Source organism: Pteropus vampyrus, unplaced genomic scaffold, assembly GCF_000151845.1.
Source record: "Pteropus vampyrus isolate Shadow unplaced genomic scaffold, Pvam_2.0 Scaffold203, whole genome shotgun sequence".
NCBI lineage: Eukaryota > Metazoa > Chordata > Mammalia > Chiroptera > Pteropodidae > Pteropus > Pteropus vampyrus.
The window spans coordinates 1,932,481-1,942,367 of NW_011888984.1; the positions used below are offsets into that span (position 1 = coordinate 1,932,481).

At 52.5% G+C, this 9,887-nt stretch overlaps 1 protein-coding gene across 3 annotated transcripts in view; it reads right to left on the reverse strand.

The window, feature by feature from the left end:
* SIPA1L3 (signal induced proliferation associated 1 like 3) overlaps positions 1-9,887 on the reverse strand; it is a 232,575-nt gene that overhangs the window by 89,050 nt on the left and 133,638 nt on the right. For all 3 annotated transcript variants that reach the window (XM_011372306.2, XM_011372305.2, XM_023537924.1), the window contains exon 3: positions 2,948-4,762. In XM_011372306.2, the coding sequence (XP_011370608.1) occupies positions 2,948-4,454 (1,507 nt within the window). In that variant the 5' untranslated portion in view covers positions 4,455-4,762. The remainder of the gene's footprint in view (positions 1-2,947; positions 4,763-9,887) is intronic.

Here is a 9,887-nt window from a genome sequence, read left to right on the forward strand (position 1 = left end):
CCCGTGCTGGCAGCGCCTCTGATGAGTAACGGACGAAGTCTCTTGCTCTCGCTCTGAAGTGACAGCTGTCGCCCCTTCTCTAAAACACGCTGCTCTTCTACAACCTGTCCAAACAGGTCTTTCTGATGTATAACCGTGTCCCCTGCTCACGCTGGGTGCCACCAGCAGTCTGACTGGACCCAGGCCCACGAAGTCAGCATCTCGCCACGGCCAGAAACCGCTCCCACCTCAGAGCTCTGATGGTGAACTGACGGTTCCTACTCTCATGAGATGCTGCTCTTGGCCAATCAAAGGCTTATCTAAGGCCCAAATAACGTGTGTTAATTAATGATGCCAATCAGAACGGAACCTGCAGTGGGTTAAATAATCTCCCCAAGTGGTCAGAGAACAGAATAAACACTATACTCCACAAATACCCGTTCACTCCTGAAGTGGTTGCTGTTTTGTTTTGTTTTTTTTAAATCCACCAATGCATAACCAGTACCCTGCATACAGTAGGCACTCAATATACAATGACCACCAACAAATTAATTTATGAGCTCCCAGGGATACAAAGAAATTTTTTTGAAAAAGACAGCTTTTTAAAAGTTTCCTGATGAGTATTTACTACTTGCCTGATGAAAAACTACATTAATGTATAATCTCACTTAAGCTTCACCACAGTCCTTTCCAGTAGGTGTTTCTATGTGTGAGTTGGAAAAAACGTGTTCTCTGTTCGCTAGGCACAAAATATGTATAAACGTAAAATCCAGTTTTGAGGGGTTATTCAAATCCACTACAGCCTGATTTTTTGGCTATTAGATCCGTCAATTTCAATGAGGCCCCTGTCAGCATCTCCCACTGACTGTGGATTTGTTCACTTTTCCTGTAGCCATATCGGTTTTTAATTTATATTCCCTTAAACCAGGTTGCCAAGTACAAAGGTGAATTTTTAAAAATCAGCATGAAATGGCCTTTTCTGTTCTTCTGACAAGTGCTTTGAGCCTTGAAATCCATCTTGTGTGACACTGACGCGGCCTCATCTGCTTTCTCCTGGCTAGCAACTGTCTGGAACTTCTTTTTTCACTCTTTATTTTCAATTTCTGGGTCATTTTGTTTTGCGGCCTAAGATACATGAATCATGTCCATTCCTCACATGAGGACACAGAGTCCAAGGGGTGAATTGTGTCACGTAGCTAAGAAGCTATGGAACAGACGCCCCAAACACAGCGCTGTCTGGCTCCAAAGCTGTTGCTGCAGAGACTGCACTCAGCCCTGTGGGATGACCCCACAGATATTTGTTATGTCTGACTAGGACACTGCTTTAAAAAAATTTAAACTAGTTGCTGTGGAGTACTAGCTACCTATCCATCATCTGTTCCATTTTAAGATAACCTTCTAATCTTGGGGGGAAAAAGAGAGGAGCCGTGTCTAGCTAAAAACCAGTATTTCCCAGTCTGCCTTGCAGACAGGAATGGCCAATAAGCAGAAGCAGTTGGACGGGGCTTCTAAGAAAGCTCTTTAAAGGCGGTTGACTTGACAGGAGGGCTGCCTTTTTGCTCTTACCCTTTCCTCTTTTTCTTTTCCTGGAAACATGCATGAAATAGCTGGAGCTCCAGCAACCATCTTAGACCAGGAGACCACCCGAGGGCTGGAGGCCATGCACTAGGGCTGGCATCCCACTGATGCTGAGGAGTAACCCTAGCAGCCCTGGGCTGCTGACCTCTGGTCCTCTTCATGACAGAAATAACCTTCTATGTTGAATAGTACTGTTACTGGCTGTTATAAGCAATTCTGAACTGATACAGCTGCCAGCATTTAAATTTAGAAGAATCCACATGAAAAAACCCTGAATTTCAGGAGAATCTTGAAAAAAAAATTAAACAGGCTGGCAACCCTGGGTTTGTCTGCATTTCCTGCATGACAACGGTGAGCTGGAGCTGAGCAGGAACCGCTCTTTGCTCAGTCCCTGCTTGGCGTGCTTCACTTCTATGCGTGTGCTGCCTGAGTTTGTGGTCTCTGCACTGCGCCATGCTGCCTCGTGGGACGGCCCCGCAAGCACCAGTGAACCTAATGATGTATGAAGCCCATCTCTTCCCGATGTTAACACCTTTCAAACACTGACAACTCCACCTTCAAAGGGGATCCAGAACCTGCCTGCTTCTTCCCCACCCCTACTTCAGATGGATCCATCAGCATGTCCTGCCTAGACTGCTGGAGAGCGGGGCTATGAACGGCCGAGGCAGATCAGGGCCCTCTCCTGCTCAGAACCCTCCCGCAGCTCCATCTCACTCAGGGTGAAAGTGAGAGTCCTTACCACGGCCCACAGAGTCCCACATGATCTGCCCCGTCCCCTCTCTGCCTTGGCTCCTTCCACTCTCCCCGTCAACTGTTCCAGCAACAATGGCCTCTTCCCTATTTTTTCAGAGTTCCAGAACTACTCTACTTGCTGTTCCCAATGCTAGGAACCCGGTCCCCAATCTCCTACCTCCTTCGGCTCAGGACTCAATGGCACCTACCTAGGAGCCCCTCCCTGATCGTTACCTATTGAAAATTGCAAACTCCTACCCTGACACTATTTCTCTCTTCCCTGCTTTACTTTTCTTCACAGTACTTATCACCCTCTGGTGTTTATGTATGATATATTTTATGTATTTATCTAGTTTTATGGTTTGCCTTACACCCCTAAGACATCAAGTGCTAGGAAGACAAGGTTTTTGTGTTAAGCTGGCCAATACTGTATGCCCAGGCTCTAGAAAGTGCCTGGCACATAGGTGAACCAAGCTAAATAATAAATAAATACTTGCTAAATAAATAGGTATCTATTGTCTCACGTAGCTCAAGGCTCTGGAGGCCGGCCACGTGTCTTGAGGCTCACTCACTGCGTCCTCGCGCCCCCACCTCCACCCTGGCCGGTCCCCACACACACTGAGCGGATGAGCAGGGAGCGTCCCACCGCCCCGGTCACCTTTGCCCACGAAGTAGTCCTGGTAGTAGCGGGCGCCCAGGTCCACGTGCTCGATGCTGTAGTGCCGGGGCCGACTCTGCGTCCTCTGCTGCTCCTTGGGCACCTCCAGCACTGAGATGCTGGCGTTGGTGCGGTAGGCGCTGAGGGCGGGCTCGGCCAGGCGGCCCTCGGTGCCCCCTGGGGAGCCCGCTGAGGCCCGGGAGAAGCTCACGTTGCGCTCGCATTCCCCGCCGATCTCGTTGCGGAAGTGCGGGCAGCTGAGCAGCAGGTCGTTGCTGTTGTCATCGCCCAGGTCCTGCTCCAGGTTCTCCTTGCAGTTCAGGTCCTCTGTGCTGGTGAAGGCTGGGTCCAGGCCCCCGAGGCCATGTGCCCGCGACGCCGTGAGGGATGCCATGGCCGAGGCGGCCGAGGCCCCCGTGGTGGTGTTCCGCCGCTGGGCCATGGACACCCTGTTGGCGGCCGCCTCGTGGAGGTCGAACAGCATGCTCTGCACGTCAAAGTGAGCGAAGCTCTTCTGGCAGACCCACGGCCTGCTGGCCTCCGGTGGGCCCCGCCCCTCCTCTGCCTCCCCCGGGAACCGGCCCATGTCACCCTCGGGTTTATTGCTCCTCAGCTTCCGGAAGATGGACGAGTCCACCGCGTCCCCACTGCCCGGGCCCCGCACAGGCTTCTTGCGGGCCCGCTCCTTCTCCTTCCCGGGCTGCAGTGGGAGCATGCTGTCCCTGGTGGGCTGCCCGTTATGGGGGTCGCCCTTGGCCCCATTGTTGCCCACCGTGAGGTTCGGGCCATGACCGTCCTGGAGGAGTTGGCTGAGGCTCTGGGAACCGCGGGCCTCGGGCTGCTCGCTGCGGAGCCCGTTGAGGATGTCGAAGAAGCTCTGCTCAGGCACACCCTGCACGTCGATGGAGGACGTGCTCCCGTACTCGCGGAAGAGGGGCAGTGCCCCCGTGAGCCGCGCCGCCCGGGGCTCCCCCACGTCCTCCACGTCACACTCGCTCAGGGTGATCTCGCTGCTGCTGCGGTGCCGCAGGGGGAGGAAGGCCCTGCCGGGGGACCGGGGCCACCCGTCCTGGAACTCTACATCCTTGGATCTTCTCCTGGAGAGTCGGTGAAAGGCTCTGGACCCTGAGGAAGCTGGGGTGCTGGCGGGGGGCTGTCCGTTCTGTACGCTCCTCATGGAATGGGCAGTCTTTGTGGCCTTCGTGCCATCTGTGTCCTGTGATGGGCTTGGGTTGCTCTGCTCCCTCAGGGCCTCCCTCTTGGGCGGCCAGTCGGCCACCCTTGCGCGCACGCCCATCTTGGGCACTGCGGGGGTGCTGGGACTGGGGCGCGTAGTGGCGGTGGCAGGGCTCTCACCAACGGGCTGGGGCATGCCTCCGTTCTGGACCCAGAATCCCATGGGAGCATAGTCCCCCGTATGCGGCCCAGGGAGGACATCGGCCGCCCTGGCCCCACAGCTGGCTGCCAGGTCCACACCATCACTGGGGATGGGCCGATAGGTGGTCATAGTCCCCAGGCACTGGAGTGCTACTGGCCCCCGTAAGCTGTGCAGAAACTTTATGGGGTCCCCTGGCCTTCAGCCATTGTTCAGGGCTGCCAGTCCCAGGATGAAGGATGCTGGCCCTTGAAGTCTGACGGGAAGGTTGTGAGTCTGTGGAGTCCAGTTCTCCACCATCGCTGTGGACAACCGAGCCAGGACAATCTCGGGAGGCAGGTGCTGTCCCAAGGGCTTCAGTCTGAGTGGCTCAGCAGGGCAGAGAGAGCAGCAGATGGGGGTGAGGGCCAGCTGGCTGCAGGGGTGTCTTCCCTGCCATGCTGAAAGGGGAGAAAAGGCAAAGGTGAGAAGTGATAATACTGCTCCCAGAGTGGCTTTTTTTTTTCCGACAGCTTTACTCACTTAAAAAGCTTCTGTATTATGGAAATTTCCAAACATACCCCAAAGTGGAGAGAAGAGCATGAAGAGCCCCCACCGGCTTCAACAGCCATTTACAACAGCAGTCTCCCCCTATCCATGGGGGATACGCTGCAAGATCCCCCGGGGAACCCCAAGTATACGGTGCTTTTTCCTATACGTACACACTTACAAAAAAGTTTAACATAAATTAGGCAGAGTAAGAGATTACCAATAATAAGAAAATAGAATAATCATAACAATATATTGTAATGAAAGTTATACGAATATGGTCTCAAAATATCTTACTGTACTGTACTCATCCTTCTTCTGGTCATGACATGAGATGATACAACGCTACGTGACGGGATGAAGTGAGGTACTCAGAATGGCACGTAATTTACACTTATGGATAGTTTATTTCTGGAATTTTCCATTTAATATTTTCAGACTAACCATGGTTGATGGCAAGTAACTGAAACCACGGATAAGGGGAACTACTCTATTTGCCATTTCTGTTTTATCCATCCACTCACTCCCACACTTTCTTTTGGACAGAATATTCTAGAATAAATTCCAGACAATAGGCCATTTCACCTATACGTACTTCAGCTTCTATGTCTAGCAGACGAGGCCTTTAAAAAAATAACCAAGATAACTTTATCACACCCATCTAGATTAACAAAAGTGATTTAATAACCATGGAACACCCTGTCTGCATTGTATTTTTTCCATCGCCTCAAAGGCGTCTTTGAGAGTTGTTTTGTTCCCATCAAGATCCAAACTTTGCTTTGGCAGCTACATTTCTTAAGTCTCGTCTGCTCTATAATGCACCCCCCTGCCCTGCCTTATTTTGATGCCATTTATTCGTAGCATCTCTTGTCCCACGTAGTTTCCCACTGTGAGGACCTGGCTGACCCCTCCTCGGTGTCACTGAACACATTCCTCTGGCCCCTGTGAGTCCTGTCTGTTGGTGGCTGTGTGTAGAGGCTGGACTGCTGTCAGCCTGTTCTGCAGTCCACTGGACCAGCCTCCCCACCAGAAAGGAAGTGGAAATGACAGATGAGTCACCATGAGTGCTGGCGGATTTGGGGGAGGGAATGTCTCCAGAAACCCACAGGATTGATACTATGAACTGGTAAATCAGCTCCCATCACTGCTGAGATCTTCCCAGTGACTCCTTCTTTAGAACAAAATCCAAATTCCTTCTGCTGGTCCCCAAACTCCACAGGATCTGCCCCCTGCCAGTTTCCCTGACATCTCTCCAACCCCTGACAAGATCCCATCAATCACCTTCTTTTCTGTTCTTCTGACAGAGCAAACCCCATCAGGATATCTGGGTGTCCTCCCTTGCTCCTTCACCGGGCTGGTTCCCTCTCCTGGTGTCTATGAAGCCTTCTCAAACCAGCCTGTGTAGATGGAGAAGCCCAGTCTCCTCGAAGCCCTTCTCTGTCACTCCCTCTGCTTTCTTTTTTCACCAACTGAAATCATTCATTATCTATTTACTGTCTTTACCACTAAATTATCGGTTCCAGAATGGCAGGGGCATCTGTGTAGGTCATTGTTTGTTGTACAAATGAGTGAACGGACAGCCTCCAACTTGACGTGTAAGTACATCCTGACCTGTGGGGAGGGAGCTCCTGCTTCTGCACGGCAACCCAAAGCATTCTGCAGCATTATCTCCCTCCGCTTCTACCTTGAACTTCTGAAAGATAAAACCCTCTGCTGGGGAAGGAGAGGGGAAGTGGGTCACGGTCCGTGGGAAAACCTGTTGGTTGTCCCAGCAGCTGTGTCCCGTCCTGCCAACAGAACTGATTCTGCTCGGGGCAGCAGAGTGCTGCGTTGGGCTGGGCATCTGGCTCAAGGTGACCAATAACTTTTCTTTCCCCTGGAATATGGAGCTGGACATGGCCACTCTGGCCAATGACTGCTGGTGCTTTCCAAGTGAGGCAGTGGGAGGCCTCCCGTGTGCGCGTGTGCACGTGTGCGTAAGGGGCATTTCCTAATTTATGCTCAGAGGTGTGGAGCGAGCTGGCAGAGGAAGACCGTGGGGTGGAGGGGGTGGGGCGTGAAGCAGATATGGAACAGGACAGTGGGGTGAGCCTGTATCTTCTGAGGAAGTGAGAAGCAGAGAGTGAGGGCAGTGACGGGGATGGAGAGGAAGAAGGCACCCTTGGGAGCATTCTTGAAGGCACTGCAGAAAAGCATCCAGGAGATGGGGCAGAGAAGGGGGGAGGAAAGCGGAAAACCCCCAGGGTTGGGCTGGTTCAGGGGACAGAGCAAGGCCAGGTGAAGCTGCTGTGACCTGGACAGCAGAGGCATCCTTAAAGAGGCAGGTGAGCCTTGCCACTAGCGACCGAGCCTTGTAGGACATGGCTGCCTGATCTTTGGATTTGTCAAGAGAAACCAGAAATCTAGAATCGTAGGCAATATATCCCAATTTGAAAAACAAATCTATCAGCAACAATAACACAATATACAGAGAAGATCTCTAGAATGATTTTTAAGAAATCACTAGTAGTGACTGGGGGGAGGGGAACTGGGTGTCTTTGCCCCCACTAGCTCCTTCTCCTGCTTCATTTTTCTCCTTAGTACTTAGTACACACCCACTTATTTCTCTTATTCCTGCCCCCCTCCACCCCATGAGAACGTGACCTACTGTGTATCCCCAGGATATGTGTTTTGAAAGAAGGTCCGGGAAGGAGGCTTACTGTTCATGTACATCACTGGCTACCTCTTGCCAATTATTTGCACATATTTCTAGTCAATAAATAAATACTTCTTAAGAGCATTATCAACAAAAGCCACAGTGAGGGTCAACAAAATAAGCGTGTGGGCTGGGTCTGGGCAGGGGCTGCTGGTTCGCGACATCTGCCAGAGACGAGTGCCTGAGGTCAGCCCCACGCTCCAATAGGCGCTGGAGCCCAGGGCAGCCTAGGGTGTCTGCGCCAGCTGAGGGCACGGCCTGTGGTTGGCAGCACAGCTTATGCGTGGGTCAGCCTAGGAGAGTGGGGAGGATGTTCTTTGAGGCCACATTCGGGATAGCTGGGGAAATCAGTGGCCCAGATGTGACTCTGACTTGCTTACACAAGTTCCCCCTGACAGATGGGCTTTGCTCATGGCATTTTGTTTTCAGGCCAGTGGAAACCCCCGATCCGTTTTTGCTCCCTCCTATGAAAACGCGCAGATGTTCCCGAGGCCCCAGTCTCTTTGCACACATCCCTTTTCTGAGCAGGTGCAGCCGAGTCTCCCTGTGAGGCTCAGAGGCTGAGTGATACCCACGGTCTCTCTGGGATTCAGGGACTGGTGCACCCTAGTTCCTTTCCAGCTCCCGCTTCCTGAAAAGACTCTGCTCTTCTTGATGGGGAACTCCCGTTATGAGCCAGCCGGCCTGGTTACTGAACCTGTGACCGACTTTTAATCCGTCAATGGGGCTATATCACCTAACCCGCAGTCACCGCTACGAATGCTGCTCCTTCATGTCTCTCTGGCAGCTCCAGCCCTCTCCCCTAAATGACAGAGGCACAGCTGGGGCTGGACATGGGACCAGGGCTCAGCCGGCAGGCCCAGTGTGCCCTGCTGGATCTGTGCGAGGTTCGTAAGAGCATGGAAGGCTGGAGAGTGTCCTGTCGTGGCGGGAGATGTGGACCTGGCTTTTCCTGTGGCATGTCGTTGGCTCTATTCCTACTACTGGACATGTTAGTTATACAAAAAAATAATAAATAAGTAAATAACAACAAAGCTACATCTATAACAGTAGGTACCATGGATAGGATCCTTCTGTATGGTCTATGTCTTTTTTTGAGCTCTTTACATTTGTTATTTCTCATTTTACACGTGAAGAAACTGAGGCACGAGAGATAAGGTAATGTGTCCAAGGCCACATGGCTACACAGTGGCAGAGCTGGGACTGACCCAGCTGCTTCGTTCTTGAAGTCAGGCAGCCCTGAGTTCAAGCACCAGCCAAGGTCCTGGACCTCTCTCCTCATTTTCCTCATTGGTGACACACAGTACGACATCTCCGGATGTGACTACTCTGCTGAGTTCCAAACTCAGGTTCCTACCTGCATACCTGATGTCACCACAGATGCATCTGCAAACTGAGCATTCCCGCCTGAACTCTTGATCTCCGCATCCACAAAACTCGCTCCTTCTCAGGAGAGTCAGAATGGGCTAAGGTATGCCACGGTGACGAGGGGCCCCAAGTGCTCAGGGGCTTACACAACAGAGGTCTGTTTCTCATCCACACTGCAGGTCCATCACGGCTTGGCCACGGCCCTGCTCATGCCAGCTTCGCTCCCAGGTGATGGAACAGCCCTTAAGTGAGACTCTGCCAATCTCAGAGGAAAGAGACTTGACCAAACCACACAATGACCCTTAGAGCTCCTGCCCAGGAGTGATGCGTGTCACTTCTGCTCACATTTTACTGGCCAAATCAAGCCATACATCCAAGACTGATGTCAACAAAGTGGGACCCTAGAATATGTATCAGAACAGGGATGCAACCGCATCTCAGTGAAAGGCACTGGCTTCCATCCAACGGCTCAAACCAAAACATCAACGGGGCCCCTCACCCACCCTCTCCCTCACTCTGAATGTCCAATGCACCACTCCACGCCGTCTGGTGACTCTCCCCACAGCGGACCCGAGTCCATCCTTCTCTCCCATCATCCAGACTGGCCCGAGCTGCCATCACTTCCCACTGGCTGACTACGCCACAGCCTCTCTGGCGCCTCTGCTCCTGCTCCTGCTCCCCCAAAGGCCCTTTCCCACACAGCTGGCAGAGCGCTCTTAGGATAAAATGCGAAATCCTCACCTCAGCCCTCAGGGCTCCCCTCTCCGCTCCCCCTTGCTCTCGTGGGGGCCACAATGTTCTCCTCTCAGCTGTCCTTCCGCCCACGCTCCCTGCTGCCCCAGGGCGTTGTACATGCCATGCCTGCTGCCCCTTCCCCTATCCAGGTAACTCCTTCTCAAGACTCAGGACCAATGCCACATTCTCCACGTGACCTTCCCTCTCATCAGCCTTGTCCAATCCCCAAACTGAGCTCT